This window comes from Anguilla anguilla, chromosome 5 (genome assembly GCF_013347855.1).
Source record: "Anguilla anguilla isolate fAngAng1 chromosome 5, fAngAng1.pri, whole genome shotgun sequence".
Classification (NCBI taxonomy): domain Eukaryota; kingdom Metazoa; phylum Chordata; class Actinopteri; order Anguilliformes; family Anguillidae; genus Anguilla; species Anguilla anguilla.
This window is the reverse complement of record NC_049205.1, coordinates 43725362-43743331: the sequence shown is the minus strand read 5'-3', so window position 1 is coordinate 43743331 and position 17970 is coordinate 43725362. Positions and strand designations below refer to the sequence as shown.

The 17970-nt window shown below is 41.0% G+C and overlaps 1 protein-coding gene across 4 annotated transcripts; it reads left to right on the top strand.

Moving 5' to 3' along the window:
- Positions 1 to 602: 602 nt before the first annotated feature.
- acp2 (acid phosphatase 2, lysosomal) lies at positions 603 to 17766 on the top strand. 4 transcript variants are annotated; one of them, XM_035418490.1, is made up of 12 exons: positions 603 to 814; positions 2602 to 2697; positions 4184 to 4270; positions 7566 to 7718; positions 8462 to 8560; positions 8668 to 8757; positions 9906 to 10038; positions 12757 to 12845; positions 13362 to 13468; positions 13793 to 13803; positions 13962 to 14137; positions 15648 to 17766. In XM_035418490.1, the coding sequence occupies exons 1-11, from the start codon at positions 689 to 691 to the stop codon at positions 14126 to 14128; spliced, it is 1158 nt and encodes a 385-aa protein (XP_035274381.1). In that variant the 5' UTR covers positions 603 to 688; the 3' UTR covers positions 14129 to 14137; positions 15648 to 17766. The 4 variants fall into 4 exon arrangements, with proteins under 4 accessions (XP_035274381.1, XP_035274380.1, XP_035274379.1 ...); XM_035418489.1 differs by having other exon boundaries at positions 604 to 814; positions 15568 to 15702; XM_035418488.1 differs by lacking the exon at positions 13793 to 13803 and having other exon boundaries at positions 604 to 814.
- Positions 17767 to 17970: the final 204 nt, after the last annotated feature.

The following is a 17970-nucleotide window of genomic DNA, read 5'->3' as shown; positions in this document are numbered from 1 at the left end:
CTTTAGTACAGACTGGCTTGATTGACAATTAATTTATTCAGCAGGTGAGAGTATAAGCTTTCTAACGATGTATAGCATGTCTAATTTTGCTTTTGGAATAGCGTTTTATAGGTCAGCGTAACCGAAAATTTTTTTAATCATCGCATTCACTCTGTGGTAATGGAACTGGAATGGAGTGTAGATTGGGAAATGCGCATGTGGCACGCCATACCGACGCGGACCCAGTACGCGTCCGCGCGACCGGTACAAGTCCGCAGCTGTCCGCGGACAGTATGAAGCAGCCTTTAGGGATAGTCTACGCAAATTTTATGAATCATGCATATGCAGATCTTTTAATTTATTCATCTGTCGAGATGTGAAGGAAATGTAACTAAATATGATCAAAAGTGTTGTACAACAAACTTACATACTACACCTTTATAGCATACCAAGATCAAGAAACGGGTGCTTTTTACATAATTAATGGATATGACTTAGCATTTGCAATATAAGTTCCAACTTCCAAGCCCCGCCTCGTCTCCACAGTGGGGTCCAATGAATGTGCAGTATATGCTTAAAGAGGACCAATTAAAATAGGATATCCCTGCGTGGTTCTTAGACCCTTCCGTCGGGCATAGTTCAAAGCTCCCTGGACTTGCCTTCCAGATCTGAAGACCGGCCGTTTCGTTTTTTTCGGCTTGATGTCAAGATGGCCTTCGGGGTCCGGTCTCCGTGTCAACCAGCTAAAATAGTTTCGCTTTATCTGATATCGTTGACACTGTTTTCTGTTTTAAACACAACCTTCGGAGAGAGGAAGCTAAAATTTGTCACCTTGGTAAGTAATTTTATACGGTACCATCTAACCAGCAGCTAGCTTGCTGCAATCAAATGCATACTGCCAGTATGATAGCTAGAAAAACGTAGCCTACTCCTGCAGAAATATCATGTATAACATCTGTATGTTTAGCTAGTTAACAGCCTACTGAACTCGTTTAGAGCGACTGGTGATTTTCTTTCTACGTGAAAGCAAGTGGTTACTCGTGAAGCTGTCCGTTTGTGCGCATTGACACCAAATAGTATGTTCACTTAAAAAGACTTAGCCTACAATTTATGCATTCACCCTGCTTTTAATTTGCTCTACACTAACCAGATACCGAGCTGCGTTTATTGAATTAGCTATGTAGCTAGCCATCTACAGTGTTAGGCACTTATTAGGATGCTATTTGTCTTATTTTTGGCATGTAGATCAAGAGTATTAGCTATAGCTACTTCTAATAGCTAGCTAGCTTTTGGAGCTGTCATTGCCGGCGTACATAGCTAGTTAGCAACGCCACCCTCTGTCTCATGCACGGATGCAGTCAATCCCCCAGTTCGCTGTCCATAAACTTACATTACAACTTTATAATAAATGGCAATTACCAACAATTAGCTAGGACAGTGTATTTGTAGCCTAGGAATGCCTTGCTGTAATTACAATTAGGCGTGTCGAAATTCCATGCTCCCAAGATGGAAAGTTGTGTAGCAGCTAGCAAGCCAGATGATCCTGTTTGTGATCTTACGTATCGACATGCGCCTTAAACAATTAATTTACGCAGACTTTAGATTCCTTAATTATAGTTTGTGTGGCTAGAAGTCAACACAGTAAGCCTGGTCCTCGGTGAAAGCCATTCCTTTCACGTAAATCATATTTTCTTGCGTATACGACGGATAACATTTTCAGAAGGGAAGAATATAGTGTAACCTGAAAGCACTGTCCCAGTATTTAGGGTTTTAAGGAAACAAAAAAGGCACACACAACAATAATACATTGTGGTAGTCACACACATACAATACTATGAGATCCCGTCAAACACGTTTTCTGTTGTTAAAACTAAATGCAATGTGGTGAATGGGGTCGTAAGTAAACATTTATAGCGGAATAATTGAATGTATTCGTGAATTAAAGCAGCAAGACACGCAGAGCTCCGGTTTTCTGAATTGACTTCACCTAATAACTATTTTATTCCAGTATAAATTAACAGTGATTGAAGAACCAGGTACCTTGCAAAACATTTCACCCTTTTCATGACATACAAACACATTAATAAAGAAGATGCAAGAAGTTAAATGAGGCTGCATTTAATCAGCTGGTGAAACGACTTACATTCCCAGTGTACTGGAATTTCTGGTTTTACAAAACGACAGCTTTGGTTACACTTAATGGCTTCCTTTTTTCAGCTCGTCATCAAATTACTTAACAAATGAGGAAATCCTTTTGGGGGAAATCGATAGTGACCAAAACTGCTGGGGCCACGTAGGTACTGATACTTAAAAAAAAGAGGCCTATTTCAAACATTTGTTGCACATTTCCTTTGTACACAATGAGATGCACTCCATTGCAGAGTGTGTAAAACGTTTTGGGTGAAGATTCAGTTTGCAGTAGTTTGAAGTATTTTTTTCCAAAAAACCAAAAGTTTTATATTTCTTCAAGCATGGTAGGTTGAACTTGTTCATTAATGGATGCTCTTTTAAGGAATCGACTCTTTAACTATAATATTCTTAGCCTTTTCTTCTTGTAGGGGGTGGGGTCAAGCACCCATAAATAACCCGGTGATGTAATCTCTCCCTGATATGCATCTGTAGCTCTATCGTCATGGTGACCGATCACCTGTCAAGGCGTATCCCACTGATCCCTACCAGGAGAGTGCGTGGCCTCAGGGTTTTGGACAGCTTTCGCAGGTACTGCCCCCTTGCAAGCACAACTTCTCTTCAAAGCAGAGGACAGTATGGACAACTCTGATAGCACTGACACCTGTGCTTTCAACTGTTGTACACACAAGACCTAGAGTGACAATATTTGTTAAGAGGGTGAAATGTAAGAAATGTGTATTTGCGTACAGCAAGCTCCATACTCTTTGTGTGAGGAAATCCTGTTTGGGCTAAGTCCTCCAGGTGTATTAGAATTTATTCCCATCAGTTTGGAGCAATGCAAAGCAAGACGTGGGAGAGATTATAGTGGTTAATTCTTCAATCAGCAGATGTTTCAATTGCAGTCTTGTGGAGCTACTTGTTATCTGTCTCTGAATTTGCCTAAAAATTTAATTTATTTTAAATGTTAAAATATAGATATTTGCATGTGCAGCCAGGTCAGTAATTATAGGCACCCTTTATGAAAGAGACAAAAAAAAGACTGTCTAAAACATCAGATATTGAGCTTCATTTTATATTCAGTGGACATATAGGAAACGTATGCCCAGAATTATTTTATTGAGTAATTAAACTAGTAAATTTATTGAGTAAAAAGTTTATAAAATGTGTCAAAATTATTGGCGCCCGCAGAGTTTATTTTAAACAAAATCAAAAGCAAATCATTTTGGTACCTTTGTTTGATGATTCATTTATTTTTACTCAATAAATTTACTACTTGTTTTATTTCTGTATAAAACAATTTTATTATTTTAGGTTTGCCAAAATTATTGGCACCCCTAAAGTTTGTTTTAAATAAAATCAAAGTAAAATCTGCAGCAAAATTCTACTTATATGTATTCATCTCAGTTTTAAGGAGCAATAATGTGGCCTTCCTTCACTTCCTGTTACATGAGGGTATAACAATGAGAACACGCATGTAAAATCCCTTTGTTAGCCATTACCAAGGGGAAAGAACTGTCTTATCAAAACAGACAGATGGACTTTGACCTACACAAATTATGTAATGGGTACAAAGGATACATAAACGGGTAAGCGTACCTGTACACACGGTTGGGTAAGGACAAAAAAGGTTCAGGCATCTGGGACAGTTTTAAACTTCCCAAGAAAAAGAGACTTGTGACTTGTTCCCAAGGGAGGTTGCATCAAGTACTGATCAGAGGGGTGCTTTGGGAAAATGACAATATCTCCATTATTGCGTTACTTATTTTCTACAGTCCAAAAACGGGCATGTTTATCAAGGATGCCAATAATTCTGGATCGACTATTTAATGATACTAATAGATGATTGGAGTTTATACCATTTTGTGAACAGGGCATTTTTTAGTGACTGTGGAGCCGCTTGTTATTATTTATCTGTTTGGAACTTGGTGCACGTTCATGTACATTGTCTTTGCATTGGATATAAACGTTTAAGAATTTACTTCAAATGTGTTGGGGAGATTATTTTGGTTAGTCCGAATATTGGATCTTTGAAAGTTGTTTTTATTCCAGTTGCATGTACTTGTTTTCTCTTCAGGATGGGATGAGGCAGCACTTCGAGCTGGGGCAGGCACTCCGACAACGTTACAATGGTTTTCTGAATGAGTCCTATGATCGACACCAGGTATTTCTCTTGTGACTTGCAAAAATCAGCATTGTTGAGCAAGTACTGGAACAAAGTAAAATAAAGTTGAAAGTATTGATGGACACATGACCTGGCAGGCTGTTCCACACATTGCCTACTTTCTGTGTGAATTTTTTTTCTTCCTAATGTCTATATGGAATTTACCCTGCTAATTTCCATTTATGTCCCCTCATTCCACTAGCAGCACTCCACCTAGATATGAAATCCCCATTCACAGGCAAAGAATGTCCTAACAAGCATAACATCTAGTATGTGGCAGGACCAGTTGTAAAATATGAACTTCTGCTGTCCTCAGCTTGTGGCCTCAGAAATGTACATTTCAAACTGCCAGACTTCAACAGCCATTACCTGCTTGGAAATTAAGACTTTCAATTTATTTATTCTGTTTAATGTCACAGGTTGTCCATTCAGACTGCAAATCCAAAAGACAGTAATGATCCTGTGGTATGGTGTGGCCATGCTGGGCCCTGACAATCTCAACTGCAAACACTATAACACCCTAGATTTTTGTGCGTAGATAAGGAAGGGTCTCTGCAGTTTTAATTTCCAGAGGAATTCCCATGGGGTTTTGGGAGGAGAGAGGAAAAAACAGGCAACAGCAACATTGTGTGCACCATATACAGCATAACCTGTGTCAGAATATACCGTCACACTCTTCCATATGCCGTACACACTGTATTTTGCAGTTACTTTCCAAAAAACAAGGACGTTGTATGAAGTGACGTACAAAGGGGAATTTTCTCCCATGAAAACGAATGTAAATAAGAGGGGATGCGTTCCAATGTGAAGTTTTTTGTTGTTTTGGGTTGATAACGAGCCATTAAATACCATAGAACCTCTTCTTTTTCCAGTTGATTCCTGTTGTCCCTTAAGCCAACCAGTGAACACGAGCCTATGGTTCTGTAATTTGACACTTCATAATACTGTGCCATTTGCTAGTTGTTTTTTTACATTACATTACATTTATTTGGCGGACGCTTTTATCCAAAGCGACGTACAAAAAGTGCATTTCATGGTCATGGACAACTACAAAACACAGGTTCAATAAGATACAATAATTATTTTGTACAGCTTTTTCTAGCCAAGAACACAGTTTAGTTCACACACTATTCTGACCTAACCTGTGCAAAGCCAACTAGGCAGCAGAACAAGCTACTGTATTAGGACAAATACAAATTACCAAAAAGTGCTTGGATGGGGAAACATGTAACGAGTGTCATGAAAAAGGGGGGGGGGGGGGGGGTGGATTTAGAGTGAAACATACGGAGTGGTGGTAGTTAGTCCAGGTATAGTCTGAAGAGATGAGTCTTCAGACCACGGCGGAAGATGGGTAGTGAGGGAGAGGTTCGAAGAGGGACAGGGAGTTCGTTCCACCACTGGGGAGCTAGGGTGGAGAAGCTTTGTGATCCCTTTGCTCGGGTGAGTGGGGGTACAAGGCGCCCTGCTGCTGCAGAGCGGAGTGGTTGAGCAGGCGTAGAGGATCGAATCATGTCCTGTAAGTAGATAGGGGCTGCCCTGTTGCCTGCAGTGTAGGCGAGGGTCAGGGCTTTGAACCGGATCCTGGCAGCGACCGGTAGCCAGTGGAGTGATCGCAGCAGAGGAGTGATGTGGCAGAATTTGGGAAGGTTGTAGATGAGTCGGGCAGTGGCGTTTTGAATCATCTGTAGTGGCTGTATGGTACAAGCTGGCAGGCTTGCAAGGAGGGAGTTGCAGTAATCAAGGCGGGAGGTCACCGTAGCCTGGAGAAGCAGCTGGGTAGAGTGCGTGGTCAGGTATGGTCGAATCCTTCTGATGTTGTACAGAAGGAATCTGCAGGACCGTGATGTTGCCTTGATGTGCTCCTTGAGGTCCAGTTGGTCATCCAGGACCACCCCCAGCCTCTTAGCAGAGTGAGAGGCAGTCACTGTGGTGCCATCAACCGTGATTGAGAGCTCACGTTGTAATTGTAAGGAGGTCTTGTATGGGAAGAAGAGCAGTTCAGTTTTGTTGAGGTTGAGCTTCAGGTGGTAGTTGGCCATCCAGGTGGAGATGTCAGCCAGGCAGGAAGATATCTTATCATCGACCTGTGAGGCCAAGGGGGGGGAAAGAAAGGAAGAGTTGCGTGTCATCTGCATAACAATGATAGGAAAAGCCATGTGAATTAATAACTGAACCAAGAGATTTGGTGTATGTGGAGAACAGCAGAGGACCCTGCGGTGCTCCCAAAACAAGGGTATGAGAAGCAGAGGCAGACGCCATCCAGGTGACCTGGTAGGATCTATCTGCAAGATGGGAAGCGAACCAAGACAGAGCAGACCCAGCAGTGCCCATCTTAGCCAAGGTGGAGAGGAGTATTTTGTGGTTGACCATGTCGAATGCTGCAGACAGGTCAAGAAGGATCAGGACAGAGGAGAGGCGTGAGGCTCTTGCAGTGGCGAGTGCCTCCGTCACAGCCAGGAGCGCAGTCTCTGTTGAGTGCCCAGATCGGAAGCCAGAATGGTGAGGGTCTAACAGGTTGTTCTGATGGCGAAAAGAGGTTAGTTGTTTAAGCACTGCTTGCTCAAGGGTTTTGGACAGAAAGGGTAGAAGCGATACGGGTCGATAATTCATTACATCAGAGGGGTCTGAGGTGGGTTTCTTGAGGAGTGGGGTGACGCGAGCCATCTTAAAATCAGAGGGAGCATGACCAGATGCAAGAGAGGAATTAACAATGGAGAACAGATAGGGAAGGATCTCACTGGAAATGGATTGGAGGACTGTAGATGGGATGGGGTCAAGTGGACAGGTGGTTGCATGATGAGAAGTGATGAGTCGCAGTACATCGGAATCCTCCAGCATCTCAAAGGAGGTCAGTGTAGCTGTGGGTTTGTCCCGGGGGGTTGGGGAGCTCACTGGATGGGCAAGGAGTTCCGCATTGTAGCCACCTTTCCTTCAAAGGCGTCCAGAAAGTCATCTGCGGAAAGGGAAGAGAGAGATGGGGGTGGAGGAGGAATGAGGAGGGAAGAGAAGGTGGAGAATAGTTTGCGTGGGTTAGAGACTGGGATACATTATATAATCATGAAAGATAAACTGGAAGGGGATATCCCTTGCTTAATTTTCAATGCATCAAAGCCTTATCTACTCTTTATGGAAAATTGAATGGAAATGTTCTGTGAAAATCAGTTACAACTGAAGATATAATAAAACTAGGAAAATTAGCTGTCACTCAGTGTAAACTAATCAGAATTAATTCATAAGCACATAAACAACTGAGTTAAAAGTAATGTATCACTGCTTGTTCTTTTTTTATGCATAGATTGTAGTCCGCAGCACAGACTATGACCGGACCCTGATGAGCGCTGAGGCAAACCTAGCTGGCATGTACCCGCCCAACGGGTCGCAGATTGTTAACCCTGACCTCAAATGGCAGCCCATTCCTGTTCACACAGTACCCCAGGAAGAGGATCGGGTAAGTACTGTACTACAAAGACATGGGCATTGGGTTCTGGACCACCAGAATGTTTCTGGTTCGGACTCTAGACAGGATATTAACATCTCATTAGTCATCTCATTAGTCCCAGGATAACAAATGTATTATTATTTATTGCGTTTTTATTGACTAGCTGAGCCTCCAATCAGAGAGCTCTTATGCATAGCAACCGTTGCTAGGTTGGGCAAAGATTTGTTTCTCAAGAGTAGCCTAGATATGGGAAAGTCAGCTAGCTACTTTTTGGCTGGTTAAATTAGATGTATGGGAAGAAATTTGATACTCCTGGTAAGTGATTGGCCACTTGCAGTTTCCAGGGGTACTGTAATTCCACGGTGGAGAAATGGCAAGTGGCCATGGCAAACCATTTCACTTTAAAAACTAAATTTTGACCAGCTGCTGGTGTGAGTTGAATAATACATTCACACAGGACTGTACTTGAGACCCTTTTAATTAGCTATACCTATTTTTTAGGAATACAATAATCAAATTGATATTAGACACCAAATGGATACCAATTTTTTTTTACCAAGGTTATTTTCAATTGTTTTCATTGAGACCAGAGTCTTGTGAAAAATGTTTTGTCTTACCTAGCAGCAGTAACTAAGGAGTGTAGGAGAGGGGCAGGACGTGACAAACGGTCAGTAGCTAACATTATTAGATTTGTAAAAAAAAAACAAAAAAAAAAAAACAAGGACCTCACTTGCGTTTTTGCCTCGTTTCAGCTTCTGTCATTCCCTCTGCCCAACTGCCCCCGCTTCAACATTCTTCTCAATGAGACCATGCAAACGGAGGCCTACCGCAACGTGACCACTTACTACAAAGTAGGTGCCTTTCCACTCTTGTAGCTCTCAAGTAAAACCTCTGAGGTGTTTATGTAGGAAATTGCAGCATGGTTTCTTATGGATATCTGGTTTTCTTTTTCCCTCAGGACTTCATTGAGATGCTGAGGAACAAAACCGGTTTGAAGGATGCCTCTGTCGAAACAGTGTGGAGTGTCCATGACACCTTGTTCTGTGAGGTACAGTAGTAGGCACCATGTCCTTTGGAACATTAATGCTGTTTTCCATTTCTGGCTCTCTGACTATATGCAGCACTTAGCGGGGCATGAGACAAATATGAATGTGCAGGGGTAGACAAGCCTCTTCCGTTGAAGGCTCCTATCTGCTTCGCAAATTCAGCTGCAGTGGCTAGCCATGATCCACAGTGCATTACCCCTATACAGTTGCCGTTCTGCACGTAAACCTAGATGATTGGATGAAACCGCATTTGCCTGAACCAGTGTGTGATCTGTGCTCAGTCTGGGGAAGTCACTTGTATAGCCTGTCGAGGGATAGTAAATGCTTGCACATTTAGGCTGGAATTGTGGTGATTAGTGACGGAGTGTAGCACAGTGGGTAAGGAACTGGGCTTGTAACCGGAAGGTCGCAGGTTCGATTCCCGGGTTCGACACTGCCGTTGTACCCTTGAGCAAGGTACTTAACCGAAATTGCTTCAGTATATATCCAGCTGTATAAATGGATACAATGTAAAAATGCTATGTAAAAGTTGTGTAAGTCGCTCTGGATAAGAGCGTCTGCTAAGTGCCTGTAATGTAATGTAATGTAACGTTTGTGGTTTGATCTTGATCTACTGAGACAGGAATTGTAGCCCTACAGGATTTCATGTATCTTGCAATAGTCCTGTCTGAGAGCTGGTGGCTCAGGAACTTTGTAACCGTGAAAGCAGAAACCCAGAAGTTGCATATTAGCATAGCCAGCTCCCTCTGTCTTGTGACTGCCGAGTGTCGACAGTGCATGTGACTTTATAGGGAACTTGGTTTGATCTCAGGCCTTGATTTAATGCATGTAGGCACAAATAACTTCCCTTTTGGCTGAGATGATTTGTTGCAATCAAACTGCCACAACTAACTGCTAATTTCAGGCCTATTATTGCACATTGGGGGACCCTTTCTTTTATAATGGAATGCACAGCACAAACTACTGAAAGCTAATTTGTATTTTCCAGGAGTGGTTGGGAGGCATTATAATGGGTTGTAAGGATGTACTGTTGCCTTTGTCCCTTAGTGTTAAGTGCCGTTTCACAGTTGTATTATTCCGGGTGGCGTCTGCTTTCCGTTCCTGCTCTGGGTCACGTGTCTGCTTGCCTGTCTCTTGTCCGTCTATTCAGGCGATGCATCACATGCAACCTCCCCCTTGGGTGACCAAGGACGTCATGGAGAAGCTGAAAATACTCAAGGACTTCAGCTTCCAGATCATGTTTGGGGTCTACAAGCGCGTGGAGAAGTCTCGGCTGCAGGGAGGTGAGCTCACCATATATGCATGTACTGAGAAGCTGACTGTGGAAGGTGGAATGGTTGTATTGTCCTCTGCTTCTGCATATCCCCATATTTGCATGCAATCAAACTCATGACATCGGTGTGACAGCTTTTATTAGCTCATGAATGAGTAGACATTGGCCTGGAGCACCAGTGTCTCCATCTAAGAGTGTTTGTGTGTTAATGTACACTTAAGACCAGGAGAGGCCTGACAGGATTTTTCAACTGTCCTCTTTAGTTAGTTGAGTCTTTATTATCCCCATGGGGCAATTTGTTCTGCAGCATAGTATACAGTAAATGACAATAAATAACAATAAATACCCTCAGCAACAGATAATCATTTAAAGATAAATAAATAAATAAATGAACGAATAAATAAAAACGATTTACTATAACTTATTAAGAAAGCCAATGACAGTTGGGACTAAAGAGTGTTTAGTCCTGTTTCTTTTTAATGTAGGGAGTCTATATCTGCGCTCTGAGGGAAGTAATACAAATTGATTGAACAGGGGATGCTGGGAATCCCTCAGAATGGCTCACATCTGGTACAACAGGGAGAGATCAGATATGCTTACGCCAATGATCCTGCTAGCTAATTTTACAATGTTGACCAGTCTATTCTTGCTCTTAAGGTTTAGGTTACCAATCCAGCAGATCATATTAAGTTCAAAACGTATTCAATGAAAGACGTATAAAAGTGAATGGATAAGTGGAGTATTTTCTATTGTCATCGTATTGTATCACCGCTGGTATTTGTTTACTGTCTAAACAAGCCTTTCTTACCAGTTACACTGCATCACACAGTGCACTTTGAATGAATAAATTCCATGAATTCTTGTCCATCACAATAACGGCATTTATTTCACCCTGCCAACCATGCTTTCAAGTGTCAATAAATTGTACAATAACATGCAGTGAGTTAAAGCATGTGTTTGTCGCAGTAAGACTGAGAATTTTTATGTGAGATCTAGTCTGTGAAGTCCTGAACTATATGCCATTACCAACTGAGTGCATGGATCTGTTGACTTATTAATGCAGAGACACCACATACAGTTAAATACAATACAAATGTATTTGGGACTGAAACCACGATGAAGACTTCTTTAAGTCATCAAGGGTCCAGGGTATCAAATGAGCCTCAAACCACCGTGCTGCTGCCAGATATGCAGTAGATACTACAAGCATTGTTTCTCCTGATTAATTTTCCTGATGACTTAAAGCCATTTAGCCAACAAATGTGTTCCATACTGTATCAGCATAATTTACAGCTGAATCCAATCCCACCCCCCAATTCCCACAGAGATCCATTCAAATGCAAAGAGTTTTTGTATCGCTTGTAGGACAACCTAAAATTAAGATATCCAGATGATGTTGATAGGTCACTGACATCAGGAAGTCATGGCATGCAAATGATATGCAACCAAATACAAACTTGACTCTTTTATTTGACATTATGTTAATTTGTCTACTGTATAAGTGCATTTCCCTGTTTCTAGCTTTTCCCTAAACAGTTCACTGCAGCAAAAGTAAAAGAGAAAATGGTGGCACAGGAGGTCTCAGGAGTGCATTTGTTTAATTCTTGCTAATTTTCTGACTAATGATTTGTTGTTAAGACCATTAAAAGCTTAATATTTTGCCATTTTGGGGTTGGCCCATTTTTTTGCCCAGGAGTGTACAATAAAGGAAACCTATCATTACTGCTGGTACAGTTGTGGAAACATCTGAAGAGGCTGCCTCTCACGTACAGACTTGGATTCCACGCCACTGCTGTTGTTGTTTTCATTTTTTAGCAGACATTCTTATCCAGAGTGACATGTAGGACTGTCAAAACATGATAAAATATTGGGAAATATTAAGACCAGGGTTTTCCCTGCATGAGAAGGGTCTTTGGTGCTCCTCGTCTTTGAGCTTAGCGCTTACGGTCGCATGTAGGGTCATCCCACATTGTTCACATTGAACTAGTTCCTGTTCTCCATTTTTTTAATGCTTTGGTGCTTTCAAATTTTGCTTTGGTGCTCACAAAAGATTTCTCTATGCAGGAAAAACCCAGAAGAACTGTGACAGGGGCTTGTGTAGTGAAGAGGAAGTAATGTATTGTGTAGCAGCATTAGCTATGTTGTTCATTTTTATGCCCCCGGCCTCCGTAGGAGGCAGGAGGGGCATTATGTCGAGGCCCTGTCCGTCGTCTGTCAACAATTTGGTTTCCGCTCATTTAATAGAAAACACCTTTGTCGATTTTTTGATTGTGAATTGGACTTGACCACACGAAGGCTGGCTTCGATTGGTGACGCCACCGCTCATTCAATATGCCCACCATCTTGAATTTGGTTTCCGCTCATTTAACAGAAAAGTCCTTTGTCGATCGGGCTGATTTTTCACTGGTGAATTGGACTTGACTACACGAAGGCTGGTTTCCATCGGTGACGCCACCGCTCATTCCACATGGCTGCCACGGCCGCCATCTTGAATGAGCGGTGGTGTCACTGATAGAAACCAGCCTTTGTGTGGTCAAGTCCAATGTGGTTCACAACATATGGTCGGGGGCATATGCCACGCTCTTCGGTGGCATTGTTTATATTTGGTGACTTGTTATTTTCCAGTTTGGAGAGCCATAGTTTACCACAATCAATTGTCCTCATTCAACTTCAGCGAACTGGAACACCCGGCTTAATGTTTTTACTGTATTATGTTGTGCTTTTCTAGGTGTTCTTCTTGGTCATATCCTGAAAAACATGACTGAGTCTGCAGTATCTGGCTCCAAGAAGCTTCTGAAGATGATGATGTACTCAGCAGTAAGGCTAGCATGACTTCTTGCCAACCTAAAATTTGAAGAATATTAAAATATGTGCTGAAATGTGAAAACAACTGTAATATGTCCTGTGTTGTGTTGAATGTTTGGAAATATTAAACATTTCTCTTTCATTTGTATAGTTCAATGCACACATAGATAAATACGTGCATACACAATGTTCAAACGTGCATATACTGTAAACTGGATTTCACAAATTGCATAAACATACCTGTAGTTTCAACTATACATAACCTACTTATTTATTACAATTAAATTATAATTTTTTAAACTATTCCTTGGCTGTTTTTTCTTTCACATACATATAATAACAGCCAGTTTTACTTTAGAGTAGCAAGCCCTTGTTTATTTTACTGAATCGTAGTTCAACACATTTCAGATTAAAAATAGATTTAATATGCATGCCTAGTCCTTTAAGTGCTTGCGTTTAAGCTTTCTCACGTCACCTGACTTTCTCACATGTCACTGAATCTTTAATGAAATGCTGTGCATTTTGCAGCACGACACTACTCTAGTGGCATTGCAGTCGGCCCTCAACGTCTTCAATGGGAAACAGCCCCCCTATGCCTCCTGCCACATATTTGAGCTGCTCCAAGAAGATAATGGGTAGGTGACTTGCGACATTCCGAAGCTCACTCAGGCTGACACTTACATTGCTTTCAGAGTTACAATAACAGCATGTAGAGAACTTCGCCATGTTTGAATCCAGGGTGCAACTGCTACTGCACCTTTGGGACAGGTACTACCTCTTCAGTTGAATTTCCAGCTGTATGACTTGGTAATATGTAGGGGCCAGCAATTTTAACGCATTAGGACCTTTTAAAAGTACAATGACTAACATTTCACAGTTTATAATATCCAGTTGAAATCAGCTGCTGCAGTTATCATTTTGTCCCCATGTCTTCCGGGTACTCCTGTTTCCTACCACAGACCAATGACAGGTAGGTTTCAGGGCTCACTTGCAAAAGAGATATCAGTCTGACTTCCCTGGTTAAATAAAATTAATTAAAAAAAAAAATATCATTCCTCGTCTAAAGGTTTTTTTTGCTTTGATCAGTGCCTGAACATTTGTCTCTTTGCCACCCGATTGTGTCTTTAGGTCCTTCTCGGTTGCTATGTACTTTCGGAACGACAGCACCAAGGAGCCCTACCCAGTGGTACTTCCGGGCTGCACTCAGTACTGCCCCCTGCAGGACTTTGTGCAACTCACCAAGCCAGTCATCCCTGAGAACTGGGAGGCAGAGTGCCAGGTGCCCCCCAGGATGAAGGATACAGGTACACACACAGATGCAGACGTGCAGGGCCGCATTAAGACTGCCATTTGGACTTGCTCTTTTCATTCCCTGTGGTTGCTGCTCCTCCTGTTGAAAGTCCCTGTCGCAAATGTTAAAGCAAGCTACCGAGCTCCAGTTAAATTGCTAGTTTGTCACACGTTCTGAATAGCGTGCAGCATTTAGGTTAACATGTAGACATGGAAGATGTAATAATGCTAAGTAAAAAATGCTGACTTTACAGTGGATAATCTTGGCACTTTGTTCTATTTTGACCTTTTGTCCCTGGAGCCCTGAGCTGGATAAAAAAGTAATCTGCTCATATCCGTATGCTTATCGATATGAAATTTTCATTGCTGCAAACTCACAGAACCCCTTTAATTCAAACAAAGCAAAATAACATTAACAGTTATCGTATGTCTATCCTGAAGACGAAATGCAATTTCACATATGACCTTCCTAAGACCCAAGCCCCATGAATCTAAAACTACAAAATATAGCGTTATGGCTATTTTGACTTTGGATGTGGGGGTTGTGTGTTTTTCAATTCTTGAATTTGGCAGTTTAAATGTATACAGCCTAAGGAATTTTTTGTAAACAGCTAATGGACTGTATAAAGCATAACATATTATTGTAATTTTTATTTGTGTGAGGTTAAAGGAACACCAGCATGGATATAAAAGGTCTATAAAACAAGAATCCAAGCATAATTTTAAAAAACAGTGCAGTCGTAAAATTTTGTTCTGGATTAGTGCCTTATCAAAGGGGAAATACAGTATTAAGTCCACAGTGAAAGAGCCATACTGTTAATGGCAAAGAGTATCAATAAATTAATTGTAAAGAATACCAGTAGTTAAAAGGTAGCGGAATATCAGTAAATCTTGAATGCAAGGAGGTGAGTCATTCTGAATGGACCCATGATGCAGTAGTGTTGCCATCTTGAGTGCTGTATCCTTTACATACTTGCTATGTGGGGTTTTAGGCCTGGTGTTTGCTCTGTTTGCTCTTATTACTGTCTCTTGCCTTGCTACTCTGTAAAGTGTCTTTGTGACAGTTCTCTGTAAAAAGCACTATACTAATTGAATATCATATTAGCGATTGAAATAGGGATCGCATTCATTGCCCCCGCTGGTTGATTGGGCACCGATGGACTGCATGTGAAAGCCACATGTGAAATGTCTTCCACGCTGTGTGAGCTTAGCTATAATCTGTGGTATGAAAAGAAGCAGCTGGCGAGACCATGTGTTTCGGAGGAGAACCATGGATGTCTACACTTTCCCGAATTGGCAGCATGAACGTTGCAGAAGGATTTGAGATTCTCAGCACCGAACTGGGAACCAAATTATTAAAGAAATAAGTATTAAAGAAGAAATTCATGATATTAATGTAAAGTGGTAAAATTGGCGGTGTGTTTGTTTTTTGGTTCTTCCACAGAGGTGATCATCGGGCTGACTGTATTCTGTTGCCTGGTTGTCCTTCTCATTGGGCTCCTCCTCTTCATTCTATGTAAACAGCAGGATAGCAAGAGCAGCTACCATCATGTCATCAATGAAGGTGATGACAACTCCTGACAATCATTCGCGCTCCTTGAGAAATGGGACCTTTTCGAAGGGGAGGAAGATCCATAAACATCTCTACCTACCTGGATGAGCTTTCAGGATTGGGCATAGGGAGGACAAACTGCCTTTGCCCAATTTTTTAAAAAAGAAAAAAAAAATGAGGACCTTGGCTTTTAGTGTCATGAAAACAGATGGTCACACTAGCAGATGAGCACACCAAGTCTTCCGCTGTCTGCATGGACTGGATGCTCAGGTTAGCGGGTAATAGTGTGCGCATGGTACATTATCATGTTGGGAGCACAGGGTGTAATTGTATAATCTCGTAAGAGTGCTTTTAGTGCTTTTAGCATGGCAGCAAGTGCACACAGCCATTTTATTATTTGAAAATTGTGTATATTTTGCTTTAAATTCTGTGAGTCTAGACTCGCACGCTTTAGTTCTCTTTTTAGTTCCCAGTTGTAGTATTTCGCTAAATGCTCTGAAATTGAAGAAAGTTGAATCTCATTACGAAGAGCCCAATGTCCTGGATGTGTGGTCTCCAAATTGGTCTCCCTAATGCATGACCATTACTGTTGGAGTCCTCCTGAAAAACTCAAAAATAGTTTGGATTGCCTTCTGGAGATTATGGATTGTAAGTAGTCTTTTATGGATCATATCAATAGGCATGAAGAGCTCTGCAATCCTATTGATGAAAATTTGTGTACCGTTGTCCTTTTTGCTGGTGTGGTTTTCACTGATGCACTGGCTACTTTTAAAATAGCATTACTCTGCGATTGTAGCATAGTTTAAAGGGAATTGTGGTAAAGGTTTGGTGTTTTTAGCTTTCGTCATACCTACAGATGGGGTGACCCACAAGTTAAAGGTACGGTAATTCGGCTGTTTGATTTAAGAGTAGAATGTTCTAGCACACAGCTGTCATTCCTTTTACTTTTTCTCTGGGTCTGGCTGTATCTTGGTCTGCACACAGAAGTTTGAAGTTGCATTCCTATCCAGAAAACTATGAAACATTGTCATGTAGAACACACAAGTACTTGCTAAAGTGCCAAATCCCACCAATTTTCAGTTGGGGTACAGTTCTTAATTCCTATGTAAATACTCAAACAGGCTATTATGTATGCCATTTATGTGTGCACAGGGAGAAAAAATTTTATCTATGAAAATTGATTTGATCATATTTTAATTTTTACCTTTTTATTTTAATAATTACTTTTAAATTTTAGAGCAACCCTAAGAATGTTAATGAAAAATTGTGAGCCTTCGTTAATAAAACATGCCTTACCATTGTAATATAAATTACACTCGGGTGTTAAAAGTGGAATGCATTAAGCTGCTCATTTGCTGTTTTGGGATGGGAGGTGTATACTTGGGTTAATTTATTTTAGTTTTTTTTTTTAATGGTTTCTTTCATATATAGACAGACTGGTGACATTGCTTAAAATGTAATTGCATTGAGAGCCTGTATTCATGGGACTGATTCAGTGGGGCGATATTCATATCAATGTCATATGGCTTACATACAAGATCGAGACTCTTTTGTTTGGCTGTTTGTGGAAGTGTAATTCTGCCTTTTACATTTTACCTATTTTGTCCATTATTAAGGACATTGACCATGATTAAATCTACATTTGAATCCTTGACTCACAATTAAATTCAGGTGTTATATTTGTCTTCACCAACAATCAGTCAAGGTCAGGAGTCACTACAATGAACTTTCCAAACTGTGCTTGTGAAGAAATAAGGAACACTTTTATTTAATCTAAGGGCAAATGTTTATTGAACACAGGCCATTGTATCAATGCATCATTCCTTCAGAATTCATGTCCTTAGAGGGTAAGATGTATTTTGTATGTACGTCAAATATTTGTCAAGACAAAAAGTTTACGCTGGAGTTTTCAGTGCAGCCAAAAACTGGTTGTAAAAACATTTGAATTTCCTGGACTGTTAATATCTGAATGTTGCTTAAATTTTATTGGTGTCTAATGTGCATTCGATAATTCATTGGACAATTCACTTTTTAAATGTCTGCCAGACAGAGTGACTTAATTTTATAATAAACTCCTTGTCTGTAACACTGTGATGGTCTCTTCTTTGGTTTTCTTATATTTCTTTTCTCTCTAATGTTCACATAATCCTTCAGGCTACAATCCTTCATGCCAACCTAAGGTGGCATTACATAAGCCTTCACTAAATGAAGCCAAAGAGGAACCTCTGTTGCCCTTGGTAAACCACCTCTTTCTTTTTGAATAAACTTCTCGTGAGATTTTGGGAATGTTTTAGA